Consider the following 26465-nt stretch of genomic DNA (forward strand, 5'->3'; position numbering starts at 1 on the left):
CATTTGTATTATTTTTTAGATATAAGTGATATAAAGCATTTGTCTTTCCTCTGTCTGACTTACATCAATAACTATAACATTTTCCAGGTCCATCCATGTTGCCTCAAATTGCGATATTTCATTCTTTTTTATGGCTGAGTAATATTCCATTGTATATATATACCACATCTTCTTAGGCCACTTATCTTGTTGATGGGCACTTGGGATATTTTGATGTCTTGGCTATTGTAAACAGTGCTGCTATGAACATTGGGGTGCATGCATCTTTTTGAATTAGAGTTTTCATTTTTCCTGGATATATACCCAGGAGTGGAATTGCTGGATCATATGGTAGTTCTATTTTTAGTTTTTTAAGGAACCTCCATACAGTTTTCCATAGTGGCTGCACCAATTTACATTCCCACCAACAGTGTAGGAGGATTCCCTTTTCTCCATACCCTCTCAAGCATTTATTATTTATAGACCTTACAGATGGCCATTTACAGATGACCATTCTGACTGGTGTGAGGTGGTACTCATTGTGGTTTTGATTTACATTTCTCTAATAATTAGCGATGTTGAGCATCTTTCCATGTCCCTTTTCATGTGGCCTTTAATTCGGCCATCTGTATGTCTTCTTTAGGGAAATGTCTATTTAAGTCTTCTCCCCATTTTTTGTTTGGGTTGTTTGTTTTTTCAATATTGGGTTGTATAAGCTCTTTATATAATTTGGATATTAACCCCTTATCAGTCTCATTGTCTGCAAATATTTTCTCCCAGTCCATAGGTTGTCTTTTCATTTTGTTGATAGTTTCCTTTGCTGTGCAAAAGCTTTTAAGTTTGATTAGGTCCCATTTGTTTATTTTGCCTTTATTTCTTTTACTTTGGAAGACTGATCTAAGAAAATATTGCTATGATTTAGGTCAGAGAATGTTTTGCCTATGTTTTCTTGTAGGAGTTTTATGGTATCACATCTTATGTTTAGGTCTTTAAACCATTTTGAGTTTATTTTTATATGTGCTGTGAGGGAGTGTTCTAATTTCATTGATTTACATGTAGCTGTCCAGCTTTCCCAGCACCACTTGTTGAAGAGACTGTCTTTTCTCCATTATATATTGTTGCCTTCTTTGTCATAGATTGACTGTAGGTGTGTGGGTTTATTTCTGGGCTCTCTGTTCTGTTCCATTTACCTATGTGTCTCTTTCTGTGCCAGTGCCATGCTGTTTTGATTACCATAGTTGAGTAGTATTGTCTGAAGTCTGGAAGGGTTATGCCTCCAGCTTTGTTCTTTTTACCTCAGGATTGCTTTGGCAATTCTGGGTCTTTTGTGGTTCCATATAAATTTTAGAATTATTTGCTCTAGATATGTGGAAAATGTCATGGATATTTTGACAGGGATCACATTAAATCTGTAGATTGCTTTGGGTAGTATGGCCACTTTAACGATATTAATTCTTCCAATCCAAGAGCATGGGATATTATTTCCATTTCTTTGAATCATCTCCAATTTCCTTTATCAAAGTTTTATAGTTTTCAGTGTATAGGTCTTTCACTTCCTTGATTATGTTTATTCCTAGGTATTTTTTATGTGATTTTAAACGGAATTTTTTTTAACTTTCTCCTTCTGATATTTCACTATTAGTGTAAAGAAATGCAACAGATTTCTATATGTTAATCTTGTGTCCTGCTGCCTTGCTGAATTCATTTATTAGTTCTAATAGTTTTTGTGTGGAGACTTTAGGGTTCTCTATATAGAGTATCATGTCATCTGCAAATAGTGACAGTTTTACCTCTTCCTTTCTAATTTGGATAACTTTTATTTCTTTTTCTTATCTGATTGCTGTAGCATCCTTGTATTGTTCCTGAATTTAGCAGGAAGGCTTTCAGTTTTCATTGTTGAGTATTATACTTGCTGTGGGTTTGTCATAAATGGCTTTTATTATATTGAGATATGTTCCCTCTATACCCACTTTAGTGAGAGTTTTTCTTGTGAGTGGATGTTTAATTTTGTCAAATGCTTTTTCTTTGTCTACTGAGATGATCAGGTGGTTTTTGTCTTTCCTTTTGTTAATGCAGTATATCACACTGATTGATTGGCATATGTTGAACCAGCCTTGTGACCATGGAGTGAATCCAACTTGATCATGGTGTATGATCCTTTTTATATATTGTTGGATTCGGTTTACTAATATTTTGTTGAGGATTTTTGCAACTATATTCAACAAAGATATTGGCCTCTAATTTTCTTTTTTGATAGTGTCTTTATCTGGTTTGGGTATCAGGTTGATGGTGGCTTCATAGAATGACTTAGGAGTGTTCCCTCCTCTTCAATCTTTTGGAATAGTTTGAGGATAGGCATAAATTCTTCTTTGTATGTTTGTTTTTGTTGTTGAGTTGTAGGAATTCTTTATATATTGTGGATACTAATATGTGTGTTGCAAATATTTTCTCCAATTCTTTTCTTTTCACTCTCTCTCTTTTTTTGGCTGTATCAGGTCTTAGTTGTGGCATGCGGGATCTTCATTGTGGCATGTGGGATCTTTTGTTGCGGTGCACGGGCTTGTCTTTAGTTGTGGCATGCAGGCTCTAGAGTGCATGGGCTTAGTTGCCCTGCAGCATGTGGGATCTTAGTTCCTCGACCAGGGATCAAACCTGCGTCCTGTGCATTGGAAGGCAGATTCTTAACCACTGGACCACCAAGGAAGTCCCTCTTTTCACCCTCTTGATAGTGACCTTTAATAAACAAGTTTTAAATTTTGATTTAGTCCAATTTATCTATTTTTTCTTTCGTTTGCCTGTGCTTTTGGTATCATATCCAATAACCTATCACCAAATCTGTTGTCACGAAGCTTTCCCCCTATGTTTTCTTGTAAGAGTTTTATGGTTTTAGGTCTTAAGTTTAGGTCTTTTTTCCATTTTGAGTTAATTTTTGTATATGGTTTTTGGTAAGGGCTCAACTTCATTACAACTTGAGCCAGTTTTCCTAGCAACATCTGTTGAAAAGATTGTCTTTTCCCCATTAAATTGTCTTGGCACTTTTGTTAAAAATCAGTTGACAATATACACAAAGGTTTGTTTCTGGGGTCGCTATTATATTCTGTTTGCTCTTTGTCTGTCCAGTGCTGCACTGTTTTGATAACTGTAGCTTTGTAGTAAGTTTTGAAATCAAGATCAGCAAACCCTCTAACTTTGTTCTCTTTTTCAAGATTTCTTTGGCTGTTCAGGCCACTGAAATTTCATATGAATTTTAGGATAGTTTTTCTATTTCCACCAAAGCACCCCTGGGATTTTGATAGGGATTGTATTTAATCTGTATATCACTTGGAGTGGTACTGTCATCTTAACATTATCATCTTCTATTGATGAACATGAGATGTCTTTCCATTTGTTTATGTTTTCTTTAATTTCTTTCAGAAATATTATGTAGCTTTCACCATACAAACCTTTGATCTCCTTGGTTAATTTATTCCTAAGTAGTTTATTCTTTTTGATGCAAAATAGTTGCAAGTGGAATGGATGCTATTGTAAATGGAATTGTTTTTATAATTTGCATGGGGAGGGGTTTTCTCATTGTTAATGTATAGGAATGAAATTGATTTTTTGCATGTTGATTTTGTATCCAGCAACTTTGCTGAATTAATTTATTAGCTCTAATATTTTTTGTGGAATCCTTAGGGTTTTCTATGTAAAAGATTGTGTCAGAGAATAGAGATAACCTTACTTCTTCCTTTCCAATTTAAATGCATTTTCTTTTTCTTGCCTAAGTGGTCTGGGTAGACCTTCCAATACTATGTTGAACAGAAATGGTGAATGCAAACTTCCTTCTCTTGTTGCTGACCTTAAGGGAAAAATTTTCAGTCTTTCAACATTGTATCATGTTATCTATGGGTTTTTCATATATGGCTTTATCATGTTGAGGAGGCTTTTTCTATTATTAATTTGTTGAGTGTTTCTTTTATCATGAGTGGGTGTTGGATTTTGTTAAATGCAGTGTGTTACATTAATTGATGTGTGCTGAACTATCCTTGAACATGCTGAATCATCCAGGAATACATCCCACTTGGTCATGGTGTATAATCCTTTTTATATGTTGTTGATTTAATATGCTATAGATATATCCTTATGGTTACCATGGGTATTACATATAACATCCTAAATGTTATAACAATCTAACTTGAATTAATACCAACTTATTTACAGCCACATAACAAAATTCTTCTCCTATACAATTCTGTTCTCCCTTTGTTATTAATGTCAAAATGTGGCATCTGGGGGCTTCCCTGGTGGCGCAGTTGTTGGGAGTCTGCCTGCCAATGCAGGGGACATGGGCTCGCACCCTGGTCTGGGAAGATCCCACATGCCGCGGAGCAATTGGGTCCGTGAGCCACAATTACTGAGCCTGCACATCTGGAGCCTGTGCTCCGCAACAAGAGAGGCCGCAATAGTGAGAAGCCCATGCCCCACGATGAAGAGTGGCCCCCGATTGCCACAACTAGAGAAAGCCCTCGCACAGAAACAAAGACCCAACACAGCCATAAATTAATTAATTAATTAATTTTAAAAAATGTTGCACCTGTATATAATGTGTGCCCAATAACATAGATTTGTAAATATTTTTATCTATTTGTCTTGTAAATTCTGTAGAAAATAAAAAGTGGAGTTACAAACCAAAATTATGAAAATATTTGCCCATGTATTTTACTCTACTGGAGTAGAGTTTCTTCATATACTGTATAACTTCAACCTGAAGGACTCCCTTTAGCATTTATCATAGGCCATCTGGCCTCTAAGGTTTTGGTGAGAAATTGAGTGACAGTCTTATTCAGGATCTGTTGTATTCAATGAGTCACTTCTCTCTTGTTGCTTTCAAGTGTCTCTGTCTTTGGCTTTTGAAAATTTGACTACATTATTTCTCAGTCTGGGTCTATTTGGGTTTATCCTACCTGGGGATTGTTGAGCTTCTTGTAAATTCATGTCTTTTTAAAAAAATATTTATTTATTTATTTATTTATGGCTGCATTGGGTCTTCGTTGCTGTGCATGGGCTTTCTCTAGTTGTGGCAAGTGGGGGCTACTCTTCATTGTGGTATGTGGGCTTCTCATTGCAGTGGCTTCTCTTGTTGTGGAGCATGGGCTCTTGGCACATGGGCTTCAGTAGCTGTGGCTTGTGGGCTCTAGAGCGCAGGCTCAGTAGTTGTGGCACATGGGCTTAGTTGCTCTGAGGCATGTGGGATCTTCCTGGACCATGGCTTGAACCCATGTCCCCTTCATTGGCAGGTGGATTCTTAACCACTATGCCACCAGGGAAGCCCCAGATTCATGTCTTTTATCAAATTTTTAAAGTCTGGGGCCACTATTTATTCAAATAACCTCTCTACCCCTTCTCTATCTCTTCTGTTTCTGGGACTCCATAATGCATATGTTGATCTGCTGCAAGTCCCTTATGCACTTTTCTTCATTTGGGTTTCTATTTGCCTCTTACACTGAATATAAAATAATATATTATTTAATATATTCAAGTTTGCTGATTTTTTTTTTTGTCTAATCATGTCCACTGTTGAACCCCTCTAGTAAATTTTTCACATCAATTATTGTATATTGTAGCTCCAGAATTTGTTTGGTTCCATTTTATAATTTCTGATTGTTGATATTCTCATTTTATTCATGTGATTTTCCTGGTTTCCTTTAGTTATTTGTCCATATTGTCACTTAGCTCTTTGACCATATTTAAGACAATTGTTTAAAAATCTTCGCCTAGTAGGTCCATGACTGGGCTTCCTCAAGGACAGTTCCTGTCAATTAACTTTGTTCCTTTTCATGAGTCATATTTCCTGTTTCTTCATGTGCTTTATGTTTTGTATTGTAAATTGGACACTATTAAAAAGTGTTAATTCTGGAAATCAGATTTTCCCCCTTCCCCAGTTTCAATGTTTTTGATTGTTAAAAGCTGTGGTAATCTGATACTTTTTCTAATTATTTTTGCATAGACTGTTTCTTACATGCATGATAACTTAAAAGTCATTTTCTGTTTTTTAAAAATATTTATTTATTTATTTGCCTGTGCTGGGTCTTTGTTGTGGCATGTGGGATCTTTAGTTGTGGCATGTGGAATCATTTTTTTTAAGTTGCTGCATGCGGACTCTTAGAGTCTTAACCACTAGACCACCAGGCAAGTCCCTAAAAGCCTTTTTCTTTAGTTCATTTTGTGTATATCTGCTTTTAACTGTTTTGACAGAGATTTTCTTGAATGCCAGAAGCTGAAACAAACAACACACGAACACACACACACAAGAGAACAGCCACCTTCCCTAGTCTTTGCAGGTTGGTTCTGTGCTGGGTCATTCCTTCACCATTTAGCTAGAATTGCTCTGAGCCTAGGTATCACCCCAAGGTGAAATCTTGTCTTCTCAAGATTAAGTAAGACTTCTTGGCATGCTTCTTGTGTGGACATGTATATATCTTTTTTTTTTTTTTTTTTTTGCTGCACCGTGTGGCATATGGGAACATAGTTCCCTGAACAGGGAGCAAACCCGCACCCCCTGCAGTGGAAGCGGAGTCTTAACCACTGGATCACCAGGGAAGTCCCTGTGTGGACATGCGTATGTCTTAGTAAAGTCCCCCCTATATACATCTGCTTTTGAATGTCTTAATTTCCCAGAGTTTTACCCTAGCTTTTCCTCCAGGCCATAGTTTGTGTCCCCACCAATATCTCTTGCCCCAGGCATTCCACCTTGAAGGTTTTATGAGCAGTGCATGCTCATTTCCCCACCTGCATTCTGAGTAATGTGAAACAGTAATGTGCCTTGCATCAGTCCTTCAAGTATCCTCAAGATAGGTTAGAACAGAGATACACAATAATTTGCAAACATGGTCTGCTCTGCTCCCTCAAGTTTGAGGAGAAACTGGGTTGCCACCAGGTCAAGACCAAGATCACTGTTGTGCTGGGGAGGGGTGGGGAAAGAGTAAACATGCTACAAAACATTACTAACATTTTGAAGATGGCTTTTCTTAATTGAGCATTTTCTTGTCTCAAAAAAACCTTTGACTGTTTCTCAGAGGTACTACAAAGTTGGTTCAGAAAGCTTCTGGGTTTTTTTTGTTGTTGTTTTTCAGTTTCTATGGGAAAACAATAGCTTGGAGCTTCCTAGTTCAACATTTTGGTAACGTCATTTGCAGGAACTGTATTTTTCACATATTTCCCATTCCAACAATTTTTATTTTAAAATGAAGAAATTGGGACTTAGGAAGTTTTACAAATTGCCAAAAATTACAGAGCTTGTTAATGGAGTTGGGATTATACTCTTCTAATGAGAAGTGGCTTTGTCTTATTTACCATATATTGGGAGCTCATAGCATCTGACAAGATGTTTACCTCATATTTAACTGGCTGGGGTAGAATTAAGCAGGAAGGGGACTGTCTTAGCTTGAGCTACTATAACAAAATACCATAGACTGAGTGGCTTAAACAACAGACATTTATTTCTCACAGTTCTAGAGGCTAAGAAGTCCCAATAGCAAAGTGCTGGCAGATTTGGTGAAGGTCCATTTCCTGGGTTGTAGACAGCTGCTGTCTCACTGTGTGCTTGGTGCATACACGAGGCATTCCTTATAAGGGCAATACTCCCATCATAAGTGTGCCACCTAATCTAAAACTAATTAATCTCCCTAAGGCCCCATCTCCAAATACCATCACATTGCAGATTAGGGCTTCCACACATGAATTCTTGGATGGGGTGGAGGGGGAATTTCCTTATTCACCGAAAAGAAACTTTAATATAATGGTATTAAGCAGCGATGGGCTTCAAATTACTTTGTTCAGAATCCTCATGCTGAAGGACGTGAATCACAATTTGAACAAATGCAAAGGCATACTATGTTTTGGGACAGAAAGACAGTATCATAAATGTCATTTCTCCCAAAGTAAGTGTATAAATTTAGTGTAATTCCAATTAGAATATCAAAGCGTTTTTGTAATTTGAGAAAACTATCTTAATTTATATAGAAAGAAAATTAACTTAGATTAGCCAATAAAACTGAAAAACAGGGAGTGGGGGACTTGCTGTAATACTTAGTATCAAAATACAATAAGGCTAACATGTTATCAATTAATATGGTGTTAGTATAGGAATAGAAAAACAGATTAATGAAGTAAGAGAATATAGAAATAGGTCTTGGTATAAATCAAAATATAAGGCAGTTTAAGTTGAATGAAGAAAAGATCATATGGTTAAAGGATTACATAGCAAAGTTTTAGTTGAGTAGGAAAAGTGTGGTATCAGTAAAGGATTAAGAACAGGTCTTTCCCACTGATTCATCTCTGGAAAAATGACTTTAGATTTGCCTTTCTACCAGTTTCCTTGAAGAAAACACCACTGTAAATCTCTCATCTGTAGCCTGTATCTGGATGGGGCGAACTGTTAACTGGCATGTAGACATTGACAGCCTATATAAGTAAGGCATCACAAGTCTTGGGAAACCAAGGCAGTGGCTTCTCTGTGCTTAAATGATTATCATTGTTACAAGTGAGTGTGCCCCATGTGATGGTGGCACACTGTGCAGATGCCCTGGTTGATTATTATAAAATATGCTGGATGAGAATGTTAATGTTTCCCAGTGCTGACGTGAACCACGCCCATTTTGATCTTTTCTCCTCTGTGCAGTACTGAAGCAGTGGAAGCTGTGCTTGCTTGGATAGTTGCAGGACTGTTGATGAACATGCTGTGAAGACATTTTTTTGTCAGGACAAATCTAATAATAAACTTAATGCCAGGTTAAATCTTATTCTCTTTTTTTGATTGCTAGTTCAAATCTGTGATTGCTTCTGGTGGACATGCAGGTGTCAGAGCTGTGTGACTTGCTGATAAACTGGCTGCTGGATTATTTTAACAAATTGTGCTTGTATAACTGGCAACCCATCTGGAAGAAAAGAAAATGAACCCTCATATATGACATTAAAAATTCAATTCTAGATGGATTAAATATTAATATATTGCAAAAAGGAAATAGACAATTTATAAGAAAACCTAAGAAATAACATATATAATCTAGAGATTAAAATATCTCTATAACCAATCCATAAACTTCCTAATGTCTAATACATGTAGAAGTCTTCAAAACTGACAAAAAGATAAATAATCCTATAGGAAAATAGGCTAATATGAAAATTTACAAAGAAGCAAATCTAGGAAAAGGTGAGGTTTATACTCATCAGACAAACATGAATTTTAGTATAATACCACCTATTGCATGGCTGGAGGAAACTTGTCTTTTTGAAAATAACTGATTGCATCTTAAAATTTTAAAATAGCACATATCCTTTGATCTAGCAGTCTCTTGCCTATAATCTATCCCCCAGAAATAAAAATAAAAGGTACGGGCCAATATAAGGGTGTTTACTATAGTATTGTTTGTGATGGCAAATAACTAGCAACAAGTTGAATTAGTAGGGGGATGGCTGAATAAATTTATAGCACACAATATCACTGAATACTGTGCAGCAACTGCTTATCTTACTCTATCTGACCATTATAATCATTATTGTTGCTAGGCCTTGGCACTGACCAGCTATAGGCAGCAAAAGGTAATCCTCCTTATTTGGTCTGGATTAGAGTTCCTAGTTGCTCTGGTGATTTCAAAGCTGCACCAGCACAAAGGGATAACACTTAAGGAATATGAGAGAATGCTTAATGAGAAATGGAAGAAAAGAGAGGATAATTTAGATTCACATAGATATACATGTATCTTATTTGGATACCTTACCTCACAAAGTCAACCTATGGCATTTATAATCTTATCTCAAGACCAACCTTCAAATATGCTAATAATAAGCCATGCAGTGCTATAGTTATAGTAGCATAGTATTATTCTGGGTTTAAAAGAAATTGATATATTTGAAAGCAGCCTAAGGTTTGTGTTACATACTCATTTTTTATCACTATTCAAAAAGAGCACTAAATGCTTTCTATATGTCAAGTTATTGTGGAAAGGAATCAAAAATCCTCATAAAGATTTGCTTTTAATAAAAGAATTCTGTTTAGGTCTGAGATCTCCCTTTTCAGTGCCATTTTCCTGAAGGAAACAAACAAACTAGAGGTGGGGGAAATTGATTGACTGTGGCAGGTTAGAGAAAAAAAATAGTCTGAGTTTAAAACTCAAGCTGAAATGCAAGAGTTGATGTTTTACTCAATGGCATACAAAAAAATGTAAGAGTGACATGTTTTCCTCATTTAAAAAATGTCAAATTTCTAATGCCAATACTGGTTACGTGGACTATTAAAATTTCTGATAAATGTTTCTGAAAAACTAATTATCTCTAACAAGTTTGTGCATGTATTACTAAGTGATATGACCCTTAAACGTATGTGATTCAATCACCTGTTGCAAAATCATGCTATAATCTACTGTGGTCTCAGTAGAGACCACACAGAGATTAATGATATGACATTTGAGAGTAAATTTAAATAACTAGATTTGTTACCATTCCAATTTTTAAAATTCATATTTTATCGTAAAGATATGATTGTAGAAATATCTTCTGTAAAATATCTGCATCTAAGTGGGAATGTGAATCCACTATAACATGTACTCCATATAGTTTCCCTACCCCTATCCCTATCTTTTTTAATTTTCAGAAGTTTAAAAGAAACAGCATAAACAACAGAATAAACTCATATACTATTACAATTCAGAATTAACTAATATTTTGTTTTATTTACTTGGAATCTTTATTTCTTTTTAATGAGATAGATATTTAGATACAAAACTGAAGTATCCTTTAACTACTATGTTTGGCCCCATTTCCCTTCTACTGCCTTTCTTTTTAGAGACAACCACTTTTGGGAATTGAGTGTGTATTCTTCCAATCCATTCTTCATAGTTTTACATAAAAATGTTCACCATAACCAATGCTTTAATACTAGTGTTGGTTAGTGTTGATTTAATTCAAATTCATACAGGTATAATTATAATATATTCACTTCATTTGTTTTCACTCTACATGATTTTCATATCTTTTTCTATTAATACATATAGATTTAATTTGTTAAACTTAACTACTAGAGAATATTATACAGTGTGACTGCATCACATTTTATTCATCCATTTCAAAAGTGACAGACATTTGTTTCCAATATTTTGCTAATATAACTCATGCTGCAATGAACATAAAGGTGCAGGACTCCCTGGGTACATGTATCAGTTTCTTCACTATATGTGTGTATACTCAAGAGTGGGTATTCTGGAATCTGTTTTCGAAATTCTTTCCTACCCTGAGGTTTGAAAAAATTCTCCTATAAAATTCTTATATTACTAAGTTTTGCTCTTTGCATTCTAATCTTCACAACACTTTTGGATTTTTAAATAAATACTTTAATGTATAACAACAGCAAAGATCTAATATTTTTCCATATGAAGAGTCAATTACCCTGAGACCATTTTTTAAATCATCCAGATTTTCCTACCAACTTGTGATTACCACCTCTATCAATTGCTAATTCCCCATAAAGATATGCATATGTTTCTGGATATAATATTCTGTCACAATCTTTGTTTTCTATTACTGCATCAAGAGCAAATAATTTTGATGACTATACATGTAGCAAAACATGTAACAAAAAAATGACAATTTTGGGCTTCCCTGGTGGCACAGTGGTTGAGAGTCCTCCTGCCGAGGCAGGCGACACGGGTTCGTGCCCCGGTCCGGGAAGATCCCACATGCCGCGGAGCGGCTAGGCCCATGAGCCATGGCCGTTGAGCCTGCGCGTCCGGAGCCTGTGCTCTGCAACAGGAGAGGCCCACATACCGAAAAAAAAAAAGACAATTTTGTCTCTTAATTTCACATCTTAATACCTTGCATATCTTTGTCTGAATGCATCAAGTAGGCCTTCCAGAACCATGTTGATTAGTGTCCATGACTGGATCCTTACTTTAATGAGAATGCTCCTAAAAGTACAGCAGGAACAATGTTTGTTGTGGGGGTCTTGGGGGTGTAGGTTTTCATGATACTGTGATAGTTATTAAATTCTCAGTATATTACATTTTGAGCTGTTGCTGAAGGATTTTCCACATTCATGTGACTTTACTGTAAAATGAAGTTTCTGATATACTGTTTAATACGAATTCTCTTGAAGGTGTTCCCAAATTCAGGGCATTCATAGAGTTTTAATGAGTATGAATTCTCTGGTGTCTAATATGATGTGACTTCTGGCTAAAAGCTTTTCCACATTCATTACACTGATAAGGTTTTTCTCCAGTGTGGATTCTCATATGCAGAGCAAGAGTTGAGAACTGAGAGAAGGCTTTCCCACATTCATTACAACCATAGGGCTTCTCACCTGTATGGCTTCTCATATGCACAGTAAGAGATGAGCTTTGACAGAAGGCTTTCCCACATATTTTACATTCATAAGGCTTATCACCTGTATGAATTCTCACATGCACAATGAGAGACGTGATTCGAGAGAAGGCTTTTCCACATTTATTACATTCATAGGGTTTCTCTCCTGTATGAATATTGTGATGTTTAATGAGGTACTGCTTCTGCCTAAAGATTGTTCCACATTCATTACATTTATAGGGTTTCTCTCCAATATGAATTTTCTCATGCTCAGTGAGGTTTGATTTCCCACTGAAGGCTTTTCCACATTCCTTACATATATAAGGTTTCTCTCCTGTATGACTTCTCTGGTGTCTAATGAGGCTTGACTTCTGAATGAAAGCTTTCCCACACCCTTTACATTCATAAGGTTTCTCGCCAGTATGAATTCTTTGATGGATAATGAGGTTTTCCTTCTGGCTAAAGGCTTTTCCACACTCATTACATTTAAAGGGTTTCTTTCCACTATGGATATTCTGATGTTTAACGAGGTATTGCTTCTGGCTGAAGGCTCTTCCACATTGATTACATTCAAATGGTTTCTCTCCTGTATGAATTTTCTCATGCTCAGAGAGATATGATTTTCCATTGAAGGCTTTGCCACATTCCTTACATACATAGGGTTTGTTTCCAATATGATTTCTCTGGTGTTTAATAAGGCTTGGCATCTGAATAGAAGCTTTCCCACATTCATAAGTTTTCTCTCCAGTATGATGTTTTTGATGAGTAAGCAAGTTTCCCTTCTGGCTGAAGGCTTTTCCACATTTATTACATTTATATGGTTTCTTTCCTGTATGACTTCTCAAATGTAGAGTAAGGGATGAGACTCGAGAGAATTCTTTACCACATTCATTACATTCATGTGATTTCTCTCCAGTATGCATTTTCTTATGCTCTATGAGGTTTTGCTTCAGGTTAAATGTTTTTCCACAGTCATTACATTCATAAGGTTTCTCTCCAGCATGAATTTGATCATGCTGAAGGAGATCTGATTCAGGCTGAAGGCTTTCCAACATTCTTATCATGCACAGATACCTTCTCCAACAAGAATTCCTTAGTATCTCTTGACATGTGACATGGATGAAAGCTTTTCCACATTCAGTAAATTCATATGGTTTCTCTCCAATAGTAATTCTCAGCTATCTAACAAAGTTGAATATATGATGAAAAACTTTTCACATTGGTTATCCTGTGATTAGCTGATTACAAATTGGGATGAAATATAGCATCCTCATTATATTCTTAATGGTTCTTGCTTAGACAGCTTCTCTCATATTTAAGTGTAAATTAAATGTTCCAAACTCGTTTAAACTGAGTCCCATACACAGAGGAGTTGTCTTAAAGAATCAATGTCTGTACTCAGAGGAAATACTTTTCTGCTACCTAGGTTTTCTGAGTTTTTCTTTAGCTGTGCTTTCACGGAGAAGGATGAGACTTAACCCACAAGTCTTTCCTGTTGTGTCTTTATTTACTTATAAATTTCCCAGGCCTTTTCTAAAAAGGAGTACAAAAAAAAATCATCATTGAAAAGAGTTAATAACTGTAAAATATTTAATGCCTGGCATGTAGTAAACATTCAATAAAGTAGCTATCATCATCATCAATATCACACTTGTAAATTTTCCCACTATTTTTAATAAAATTTCAAAAATATGCAATTTAAAAATAGACTCTTTATTTCAAACCTAACCTACCAGTATAAAAGAAAGCTCAAATGCAAATAACATCCACGGGTGCATGTAGCTTAAACTGCTTTTAAATGAAACAATGTATACTTTATAAATCAGTAAAGTAAGGGAAAACATAAAGAACAGGTGACAAACAGGATGAAAGACAAACACATAACATTTGGAAAGCCTAGGATGAAGGGATAAAAAATAAAATGAATAGGAGTATTAATAAGGGCTATGTGGTTAAATAAGACATTTATTTCTACATTTTCCTGAAACTCCATTAAAATGACAATAGGGGATGAAGGGCATTACTCATAAAATCTAAAAGGTTGAGGAGACAACAGTGAATGAAAGTATTAGGAAATTTTGAAAGGAAAGCAAATAAAGGACTGTAAATTAACAGCAGAACTGAGTGACTTAAATAAAATGCTAGCAGACGAGGATGCCACTTAGAAGCAAGGTAATCTGTGACACAGCTGTCAACAGAAAGGCACTATAACTGGAGACATTGCATGAGAGTGGAAGGTGGGGCTTATAAAATGAAAGGAGCAGCTGATACACCCAATTCTCCTAACTGGAAAGAAATAGGAATTTATTATCCAGACAAAGTACAACTGCGAAACTCCAAATTTAGTGATGACAGGGAAAGTAGATGAGAGTACCATACTGAAAGAAGTGGATGAGTAAAAGTTTATATATAGTATAGGCTCCCAACTTCTTTCTTCTGCTAGACTCTAAGAATGCTGGTAGTTGTTAGATAATGGAAGTGTTCTTGTTTGAAAAAATGAGAAGATCATGAGAACACCTACAGATACTGACATTTGGAGTCATATAAAAGACTTAGATATCTGACTGAGTGCTGCACAGTGAAGCCCACCATTTTACAAGACCCACCCATGGACACACAGATTACAATAATCTTTCTGGTACCTCAATGTATTAATGTAGAGTTAAAGATCACAAAAATTGGACAAAAGCCATAATGTGAAAGATCAAACAAATAGGAAAAAACAAGGCAAGGAACAGAAGAGCACATACATACAACATATAATTAGTATCACAGAAAGCTAAGAGATTATATAGCAATGAAATATTAACAGGATTCTATAAATAAGTGCTTTTGGAAATAAACAGTATGATGCTAACCTTAAAAATTCAATAGGTTGGGAAACAAAATACAGAATATCTCCCAGAATAAAAAAATTTTTAATAAAAAAGGAAGGAAGGGAGAAAGGAATAAAGAAAGAGAGTAATGACTGGGAAATTAGTAGTTTAGTGGAGGAATCCAGGAGGTTCAAGAGAAAATATGAAGCACCAGAGAAAGGAGTTTCAGAGAAAATATGAAAAAAATGAATGCAGGAAATTTTCTGAACCCCATCTTTCATATTAGCATGTTGATAATGATTAAATTGATTACATTTAAAATAGGTAAAATAGCTGTATAAAATATGGGAATAAACACCAACAGACACAGTCAAATGAGTTGAAAGTGGCTGTCTATGTGGAACAAAAACTGTGGGTGAGGAAGAATGGAGCAAGCATAGTTATAATCCTATTTGACTTTTAAAAGCCCCTATTTGTTATACTTACAGAGATCTTGAAGACTTGAGCCTTTTAACTTGACTCAGTCTATAATTGTATAATAACTATAGACAGTGCTCTTTTTATCTACTTACAACTGAGTTTCACATGAGCTAAACAGCAAAGTACACATATATTTAATGGGAAAGAAAATATGCCAGAAAATAGCCATTTTTACTTCCAAATCTGATTTTGATTTCTATTTTGATTATTGATACTATCGTTTCTTGATACAGAAACTGTCATTGTCATCAAATTCAATTTTCATTTATTTTTCTCCTTTCATTATGCCTGATATACTGGCACCCAAGCCCTTTTCTTGTCAAGAGCCCTTTCCTTGGCCTCTCTCTAAATCCTTTCTTTTATAACTGTTTTCCATCCACTCACTGCAAACCTTGGACATTATCCTGATCTATCTGTCTTAAAATTATATCCTCATTTTCTTATAAATCATTTCAAGAACTGATTAGTAATATGCTGCCACTCATATCAGTGCTATAATTTCCATAACTAGAAAACCTTCACTGCATACCATAAGCAAAAATTCACTCAAAATCAATTATAGACCTCAGCATAAGCATTAAAACTATTAATAAAAAAACTATTAATATAAAAGAAAAAGTGGTAGACTTCATCAAAATTTAAAACTAATTAATGCCCTTCAAAAAACACAGTTAAGGACTTCCCTGGTGGCACAGTGGTTAAGAATCCACCTCCCAATGCAGGGGACACGGGTTCAAGCCCTAGTCCAGGAAGCTCCCACATGCCATGGAGCAACTAAGCCCGTGCACCACAACTACTGAGCCTGCGTGCCACAACTACTGAAGTCTGTGCACCTAGAGCCTATGCTCTGCAACGAGAAGCTACCGCATTGAGAAGCCCGCACACTGTGATGAAGAGTAGCCCCTGCTCGATGCAACTAAAGAAAGCCTGCATACAGCAAGGAAGACCCAACGCAGCCAAAAAAATTTTAATTAATTAATTAATTAAAGAAAAAAAAAAAAAACACAGTTAAGAAAACAAAAAGGAAAGCCATAGACTGGGAGAAACTAATAAAGGGCTTGTATCCAGAATATATAGAACTCTTGAAACACAATAATAAAAAGATAAACAATTTAGTTTTTTAAATGGGAGAAAGACTAGGGTAGACATTTCACAAAATAAAATATTTGTGCTCAAGAATGCAGACAAGAAGGATAGAAAACTGGCCTTTCTGCCAATAAGCTTCAATGTATGTCTCAGACATCAAAGCAAAAAATACAAATCTAACAGAGTATATACTTAAGATCCAAGTTGCTCTGGAAGGTACAATATAAGATGGAGATACAGAGATTAGAGAGATTGGGCTAGAAGTGAGAGACAGTTTAATAAAAATGAAGTTCAAAGTTGAACAGTGGATAGGATTTTGATAGATGGATCACTGCACAATCAACGGCAAAGATGCAAAGAATTTCATACTATGAAGGGGGAGGTGAGAACAGTGCAACTGTTACTATTTAAAGCTAGAATAATAATCATAATCACCAATTGTGCAGTGAAGGGAAGAGGGAGACTGAAAATATTTATTGTAAAATGTATAAAATATACATCACTCCTGGTAACAGACAGTAAATAGATATTATCTCAAATCAAAGATGAAGACTAAGAAAATTATGAATATAAAGGCAACCATAAGAAAAAAATATAAACTTTCCAAATTTTCGGGAAGAAAAGACATATATTCAAAACAAAGAAAGATCCTATAGCAAAAGATACAAAAGATAAAAGATGAGGCAGAATTTAAAACAGTTGGGAATTCCCTGGAGGTCCAGTGGTTAGGACTCTGTGCTTTCACTGCCAAGGGCATGGGTTCAATCCCTGGTCAGGGAACTAAGATCCCACAAGCTGTGCCGCATGAGCCCCCCCCAAAAAAATTAAAACAGTATATAAAATAAAATCAGAGAATCAATACCAACCATATTGTTCCTGTCAATAAGTGCAATTAGAATAAAAATAACTATTAAAAGAGCTATGATAGGATCATACAGAAAATTCTCAGGCCTCAAACCAGACCTCCAGAATCAAAAAACCTGTGGGTAGGGCCCAGCAATCTGTATTTCACAAGCCCTTCAGGTGATTTTGATTCATGCTAAAGTTTAACAACTGATATAGCAAAACCCCCCTAAACTATATATATACAAGATATGCATGTAAAACAATATATAAGAAATGGTGAAAATAAAGACTAAAGATAAAGAAGATAATCATGAATATATAAAATACAGAAATCCAACATACAAAAACACATTAGCAACTGAGAAGACTACCTCTCAACCTAGGAGATCAAATCCATGAAATATGCAAACATATAAAAAATGGGAACATGAAATAAAAATATGCACTTATTTATAATATAGAGCTAACTAGTTTATTCTGCATCTTGAAAATAGATAGTGAACCATCTTTTAAAATGCTCAGAGAACATTCTCAAAATCAGTCCAAATAGTAGGCCTATAAAATCTCAAATATTCCACAAAGTAGAAAAGAACAGATAAAATTCTGACTAAAAAAAAAAAGTCATAAATTAGAAAAATGAAAATCTTTCACGTGTAAATTCCAAAATCTACTGGCTTGAACAAACTCTTTGGTCAAAGAGGAAATTAAAATAAATTGTGTAATGTTCAGAATGTTATTCAGAACACAATGTATATCAGAACCCAGAACCCATAGAACACATTTGAAAATAATGCATGGAGAAGTTTTAGCATAAATGTTTACATTATTTTTAAAAGAAATAATCATAATAAACATTCCAACTAAGGAATTACAATAAGGAAAAGTAAATAAAAGAAAAACAGAAAAATTAGTAAAGATAAAAGAACTTAATTATTACAAACAAAAATAGAATAATAGATTCATGAGTTGATTCTTAGGGAAAAACTAAAAGGGAATAAAAACAAAATTACAAAAATAAAAAATGATTATTTGGGAATAAGGATTGTAGAGATTATTTTGCTCAACCCTATGCAAATAAATTTGAAAACCTAGCAAATATAACCTCTGAAAACTGAGACCAGAAAAGACAGAAAATCTAAACAGAAAAATAAACATAGGAAAAAAAGAGATAATCATTCAGACATTTTATCACCCCAAAGTCCCAGGTACACATGGCTTAAGATGTGAATTTTACTAAACTTTTAACAAAGTACAGTAATACTATATATTTAAAATTTTCCAATTCTTAAATTCATTAAATTTGCAAAAGCATGATGCTCAACAGATCAGGACTAAGTTCTGTATTACTAATAAGCCAAAAGAAAACACAGAAATTATATCTCCTTGGTAATTAAAGCCCCTTGTATTTTTACAGGGATTATATCAACATCCTTCACACATACTTATCAAAACTGAATTTTTTTAATACATCTTTAATGGAGTATAATTGCTTCACAATGCTGTGTTACTTTCTGTTGCACAACAAAGTGTATCAGCCATATGCATACATATATCCCCCAATCCCCTCCCTCATGAGCCTCCCTCCCCCCCTCCCAAAACTGACTTTTTTATACTGTGAAATGACAGTCCTGAACTGAACTAGGCAACATTGTCTGAATACCAGGCAAAATGGTCCTTTCAACAGCATTTATCTTGTGGTTTAAAAAGTATTTTCAAAGTATAAATCAAAATGCTCTAATGCCAAGCAAACTAAGTGTGCTATAATGCCTGAGTTGAGTAGTTGCAACAGAGATCCTATGGCTTACAAAGCCTAAAAAACTTAATACCTGGCCCTTTACAAAATAATTTATTGACCCCCCTCCCCCCACATACACACCCTAGAGCGGTGATTCCTCTCTCCTCTACCAGGCTGGAACAAGGATGCATTGCTGATCCAGCTTCAACCACAACTAAATGATAAAGAGACACCTGGAAGAAATCTGGATCTTAAAGTACCACAAAGACCAAAGCTACCACGCAAATTTTGACTACTCACCACATAACTGATATGTGACCAAGAAATGAATTCCTACATTCCTTAAACCAGCACATTTTGGGGTTTATTATAGTCACTTAGCTTTACCATGATTGATAACACTTTTTAGTCCAGTTTCATTGCTTTACATATCATGTATCTGCAGATGCCAACTCAACTCAGGCATTGTAGTTTGAAAGTAGTCTCAGACCCTAAGAAAATGAATGAACTTTTTACAAAAACACATAGCAGGGTATAGCTGCCAACCTCTGTTCTTAACAGGTCACCATTTAAACAGAATACATTGAGTTTGCTTAACATTTGAGCATTTTGACATATGTTACAACTCTTCTCAACATAGCAATCACAGTAATCTTGTCACAGTCAAATCATGTCACTGCTCTGCCTGAAAGTCTCCTTGTATACTCATAAAACATTTAGAAGCATTCAATGTTAATAATTGCTGCTTCCAGGGAGCAGAAATGGAGAACTGAGAGCCAGGAATAAGGAGACATATCTATTCTTTTAATTTCTATCAAGTATATGTATTAGAGTTTAAAAATAATAGTACTATTTCTCTTTAAAAGTAACAGGGAATTGAACTAGTAGGAAGTCAGCACTCATTTCCAAGCCTGCATTATTGTTAAAAAGCAGGAGGTGGAGAAGAGTTATACTATGATATCTGGAGGTAAGAAGACAATAAGGAATAAGGATAAGGGGGTAAAATTCAACTCTGAGGTATATAACGATAGAAGGAGGGAGAAATGATAGTTAAATTTTAAAGAAAAGAACCTACGTGCTAGTTTTTGAAAGATTACAGATCTATAATCCTTGGCAAGAAGGACTAAATGAAGGAAAGGAGTCTAGGCATATAAGGAGAAGTAAAAAATGGAGAATGTTAGTGAGAGGGAGAAACACGAAATTTAGGCTGTAGAAGTCATAAAATTGAGACTGCAAATGAGGTAGAGAGGCTGGCGTCCGGAATAGAGGTTAGAGAGGCACCCAGTCCTCCAGAATCTGAGAAAAGAGCACCAATCCAGGAAGAACAGGTGGAAATGTTACCTAGGTATCTAAAGAATTCCTAGCAATTTTCACTCCAAAGGATGGGGGCTGATAAGAAAATCTCCTCAAAAAAAGTTTCAGGGAATTCCCTGGTGGCGCAGTGGCTGAGAGTATGCCTGCCGATGCAGGGGACACGAGTTCGTGCCCCGGTTCGGGAAGATCCCACATGCCGCGGAGTGGCTGGGCCCATGAGCCATGGCCGCTGAGCCTGCGCGTCCGGAGCCTGTGCTCCGCAACGGGAGAGGCCACAACAGTGAGAGGCCCGCGTACCGCAAAGAAAAAAAAAAAAAGTTTCAGATGTTGTAAACTCACTGAATAACTGTAATGAGCTTTTATTCCATTCATACCTGCTGGGTTCTTCCTAACTCACCTGGAGAACACCTCCTTTACATTTCTTCCTCAATCATCCATTGCTCTTCTTGTTTGAACTGGTGACTTTAAAATTCGAAATACTAACATAGGACTTGGATGTTACTGCTGAAGGTCAAAGCAGCATCCCAGAATTCAGGCTGAGCCCTTAGACCCTCAAAGGAGTTGAAGGATAAGGAAAGTTCAGCTCCTGGGGATACAAAAGGAAGCTGGCTCGTGAAAAAGAATAAAGTAACGCTGACCCTTTGGCTTAAAAACTGGAGCACATACATACATGTGAGCACATGGAAAAAAGAGTATTTGTAATTTGCATCTCAGGCCAAACTCATTAAGCCATTTAAAGGCTCCATACATTTCAAAAAATGGGAAACAGAAGCTATCGTATTTTCAGAATTCAGGTTATACAGAGAAACTACAAGACTGAGTTGCTAGAGTTCTCTAGAATCACAACCTGTACGGGTGCCTTTGAGCAGGTGTCACTTGTAGCCTTGCTCCTGATTGAACAGTCACAGTCACACTTTTGAGTATCATAATGACACTTTTCTCATAATTCTGAAGTCACCAACCTTGAGTGATATGGATAAAATATAAAGGGAATGACTCTGAAATAATTCATGAATCAGAGCTCTTAAAATTTTTAGAAGCCTAATATTTTACCTAGGTTATGTTACTCTAGGAGAAATTAAATATTTTAAGCGTCCTATAATTATATGGTCATTCAATTCATTGGTTCAGCAAACATATATATATATTTCTCACTTATTATATGTATTGAAAAGACCATGGTCTCCAATTTGTAATGGGGTATGATAGCTAAAAGGATCATACTTCCTCACAAGCTTGATCCAATGTAGTATGCTTAGAATCTGCCTGGACAGTGCTATTAATTGATGAAAACAGGTAATACAGAAGTGGGAAAGGATGGAGGCAAACTGCAGGAGGAAAGACATAAGTATAACATTCTGGACATAAAGAGTTTGAAGTTCCTATGCAACCTCCAGATAGTGCTGTCTATTAGGCAGTTGGATATATGCATGAGGAGCTCAGGACAAGCCTCAAAGAAGAATGATCATTTGTTAGTCCTGTGTCAGGTGAAGCCATAGCAGTGGAATTTTGTTGCTCATAGAGTTCTTAGAGGTGAAAAAAAATGATCGAAGTCAGAAACTTAAGAACACTAATATTTAAGGGAAAAACAGAAACGTTAAGTCACTAATGGAGGGTTTTTCTTTTTTTTTTTTCTTGGGGGGGGGGTTGTTGTTCCTTGGTTTTGACCGGAATTATAAAAATGAGAGAAGTATTATGGAAATCAAGGAAACGTTCAAGAATGAGGCAGTGATAAACACCTGTAAAGGAATGGAGTGAACACAGAAATCTAATTCCTCCATCCCAATTAAAAACGGAAGTGTACAAAACATGCAAGCAAAAATGTGATTCTTATCCGTGCCCTAGCTGCTGCATCCCCTCACAGCTATTTTTATTTTCTGTGTAACTACAAATATACATTCCTATCCCCACTTACTAAAAAAAGTAGTGTATTACACCAAATATACACTTTACTTTCTTCATGTAACAAAATACATTGCAGACTTTTAAAATCTATCTAACATATTGTATATATTTCCATTTGCTCAAGTCTTCTTTTGGGTCTTTCATTAACATTTAAAAATAATCTTCATAAAGGTTTTATACATTTACTGTTTATCCCTAGGTGTTTTATCTGACTTGTTGCTATTGTAAATAAAGTAGTCTTCTTTATAACTATTACTGATTATTTTCTGTACGTATCAAAGCTATTATTTCTATACATGAATTTTTGTACTGTGGTACTTTTCTTTTTCGTTTTATTGAAAAATATGTTAAGTGTGATAAAATACTGGAAGAAATTCTCTTTGTAGATAAAAGAAAAATTTGTTTCTTTACATTTATAAAGGCCATTTCGTTTGGGGAAAACCTGGTCAAATTAGGAGTCAGACTGCCATGCTCACTGACAAACCAGGGAGTCTTAAATCCGTTACTTGATTTCTGCACCAAAGACAGGACAACTTGCTTCCCAATTCCGTCTGTGCTGTGTGCACTAGTGGAAACTACCTCTTAAAGCTATTCCTTAGTCCAGAACTTCTCAAAGCAGCCTTACCAAAATTCCTTCAAAGAATTAAGAAAATTCAATACCTACAGGGAGTCTAGACAACCAATAACAAGTTTCCCGGAAATCTTTCCTCTTTAAAAAGAAACAAAAAAACGAATGCTGATTTTGTTTTCTACTCTACAATGAGTCTGCTTTTAGCCTTCTCCCTTTCTCATCTTTCACAGATACGGATGCTCCAGAGAGATGCATTCTTATCATTATTTTAGAAACTAGAAAAGTGAGGTTTACATGGTACTACCCCACTAAGTTCACAATGCCACCCAAACTCACAAACCTGGAACCATACAGGTTGCAACTCTATAACCCTCTCACACTCCCTCACAACCTTTGTCACCCCCCCGGAGAACCCGCCCGTTTCCTTCTGTACCCCTGCCCCCATCCACAGAAGCTTTGAACACTGCACGTCACAGGAGGCGATTCCTCCCCTTCAGTTTCCCCAGCCCGGTAGTAGGCTCCACAAAACCTCCCTTACAGCCTCCCCGACCGGATTCTAAAGCCAGAAACCCAGGTCCCGCAACAAGATCTGCGCTTCGCAGAGCCAAAATCAAACTCACCATCAGACAAAGACGACGAAGCCGAGCCGGAAAGCCTGCGCCTGCGCTTGCGCCTGCGCACTCCAGGCTGGTGAGCATTCCCAGAGGTCTCCTGGGTTCCACCAAGCCTGGGCTCAGTACCGGACAGAAGCAGTTGATGTCGGCCGGTTGTCCTTTTTTTTTTTTTTTTTTACTGTGGACTACATTTCCCAGAAGTTTCAGTGGTTCGAGTCGGCTTTTCGAGTCAGCTTTCGTGCTTTCTCAGCTCCACCGTAGTTTGTGGGACTGTCTTCCTGGTTGGGGGAGTAGTGTACGTAGGCCGAGCCTCAGGACTTAGGTAACACTCTACCTTTGCTAACTACATCTGGAAGAGGGCAGTGATGTGCCTTGCGTTATAATAAGCTCAGTTGAAGCACGCCAGGGTGACTCCAACTAGGAGCCACGGTGCAAGGCTACGCCAGGAGCGCCAGAAGACTCCAGGGCGCGATTCGAGGCTGGGGTGGAGTAGGGGTGAGGCAGGGAGTGATTGTGGGGATCTCTTTGGCAGGGCTCAAGCCCAGCGCCATCTTGTCCCTCGCGAGTGCGGCTCTGAACTACATTTCCCAGAGGCCGCCGCGTTCTCCGGCCGGCGGCTCTGAGCAGAGCTGTACGCGAGCCGGGTGTTAGTCTCTGAACTGTTGGCTGGCGCCGCGCAAGGCAGATTGGAGGTGAAACGTACAGAGCTCGGGGCGGGGGTGGAGACTGAGTATTAAGTCTGTTCGGGCGGAACGGACGGGGTTGGGGAGGGGAGTGTGGGTTACGAAATTGTGTGTGGCTATGTGTCCCAGTGATGTGTGTGTTATTCTGACTGTGTGTGATACCGTGTGTGTGTAGCTTTCTGTGGATGAATCTCCGTGGTATGATTGTTAATATGTGACCGTGTGTAATACTGTGTGCTGGTGTGGGCTACCTGTGACTGTGTGTCCCTGTGGTGGGTGTGTGGATTGTTTCTGTGGGATCGTGTATTCCTCTTCTGTGCAGGCATAGGGAGCTTTGTTATTGTGCCTCTGTGACTGCGCCCTAGTGGGGATTGTGACTGTGTAGCACTGTGTGCGGAAGGAAGGGGGAGTCTGAGACTGAGGCTGTTAACTTTGTGTCTACTGGTGGGTGTGTGACTATGCAGCACTGGATGTGTGAATTTGGGGAGACTGTGTCAGTTACTGTGTCACATGTAGTCATGTATGAGATACAGGATGGCTCTGCCCCTGTAAAAACCCTGATTATTCTCTATGACGTTGAGGTTGAGATGGAAGCCCGGGTCTCCTCTGATAGCCTTCCCCTGGTCAGGGAGGGGCAAGTGAGCAAGGTGACCTTGTCATCTGGACCTCAAGAAAGGTTTGTTGTCTCCTTGCCCCATCTCTGTTACCGGGCTCAATGGGTCTGTCCCTTGTGGTGCATAGCCAGTGCACACACCAAGTACTTTTGAGTAAAGCAGAAGCATTTATTACTTGTGACAAGTAAGGAGACAGAGAGCTAGCTCTCAAAGTACTGTCTCTCCAAAGCTGGACGGGGAAGTTTTAAACCTGGGGGGCATGCATAGTCCTGAAAGGGCAGGCATGGTAAAGAGATAGAGGTTACTCTAGGTTGCCAAAAACTGCAAGCAAGCAGGTGTTTTGGTTGTTTGTTTGCACTCTAACCTTTTTGAAACATCTGGCGGTTGGAACTTTCTGCAATTTAACAGTTTCTGCAAAACAAAGCACACTTTGGTGTGCTTTAACCCCATCCTTTCCCTACTGCTGCTTAGCTAACATATCCTTCTCCAAGAGAGATCTCCAAGGAGGAGAAAATAATGGTTGTGACATCTAAAAGTCGTACATAAGGTGGCTTGGTATTTTCTCTTTGTTTGTAAAATGCTTTATTTTTTCAGGAGGGGATTTTTTTTCTTTCTTGGCTAACTCCTAACAAAGACCCATGAAGTAAACCGGAACCTACTGTTTCTCTTTGGAAATATCTTCCTTGCATTTGTAATTTTAAAAATTAATATGTATGCTGAGTATTCTGATTTTACATATGTACATATATGGAACCATGTAGATACATATATGTACACACGTATATATACACACATGTGTATACATATATATTTTTTAAATACTTTCATTTAAATGACGTTGTAACTTCCCACATAATTGAAAGTTATTTGAGAATATTTTTAATATTAGACAGTGTGGTTTTTTCATGTGTGACTAACCCAAAATCCATTCTCTCCTTTATTGCTATAAAAATCCGGATTTTTGTTTGAAGGGGCAGTGTGCTCAGCTTAACAAAAAACAAATAGGAAGGGAATTCCCTGGTGGTCCAGTGGTTAGGACTCCCACGCTTCCACTGCAGGGGGCATGGGTTCGATCCCTGGTCAGGGAACTAAGATCCTGCAAGCTGCACAGCATGGCCAAAAACAAACAAACAAAAAACATGTTTTAGTTTCCCTTATAGTTGTAAACAAAAGCTGTTAGATTGGATTTCTTAGTTCTTTAAAGGGGTGGGGATGCGGCAGGCTCAGTGGGTATGTATTCTTTTGGCCTTCCTCCTTTCTCCTTCCTGCCTGGAAAGTGGATATAGAGCTGCATATGGAGCAGCCATCTTATAACCACGTACTTACTAGGAAAGGAAGCATAAGAAAATTTATGGTATTATATTAAATGAAAATAGGATTTTAAATGGTATATATTGTATGAAAGTTTTTGGTAAACAAAACAAAATTTACCTATAGGTGCATGAAATGTATAGTAGCATTTTAATTCTTTTCATTGTAATGTGGACTG

General features: G+C 36.9%; 2 protein-coding genes across 7 annotated transcripts in view; one reads left to right on the forward strand and one right to left on the reverse strand.

The window, feature by feature from the left end:
* LOC137215245 (zinc finger protein 14 homolog) overlaps positions 1 to 23815 on the reverse strand; it is a 184037-nt gene extending 160222 nt beyond the window's left edge. For 3 of the 6 annotated variants that reach the window (XR_010939220.1, XM_067720221.1, XM_067720217.1), the window contains exons 1-2: positions 23686 to 23781; positions 20987 to 21175 (exon numbers count right to left, since the gene is read on the reverse strand). Coding sequence is in view for 2 of the 6 variants with exons in the window: in XM_067720218.1 (XP_067576319.1) it covers positions 12138 to 13376 (1239 nt within the window). In the remaining 4 variants the exon portion in view is untranslated. Of the gene's footprint in view, positions 1 to 7435; positions 13846 to 20986; positions 21176 to 23685 lie in introns of those variants that run through there. The other 3 variants (XR_010939223.1, XM_067720218.1, XM_067720219.1) reach the window with 3 other exon arrangements.
* ZNF382 (zinc finger protein 382) overlaps positions 1 to 26465 on the forward strand; it is a 254817-nt gene that overhangs the window by 142392 nt on the left and 85960 nt on the right. The window lies entirely within an intron of this gene.

The sequence above is a fragment of the Pseudorca crassidens genome, chromosome 20 (genome assembly GCF_039906515.1).
Source record: "Pseudorca crassidens isolate mPseCra1 chromosome 20, mPseCra1.hap1, whole genome shotgun sequence".
Lineage (NCBI taxonomy): Eukaryota > Metazoa > Chordata > Mammalia > Artiodactyla > Delphinidae > Pseudorca > Pseudorca crassidens.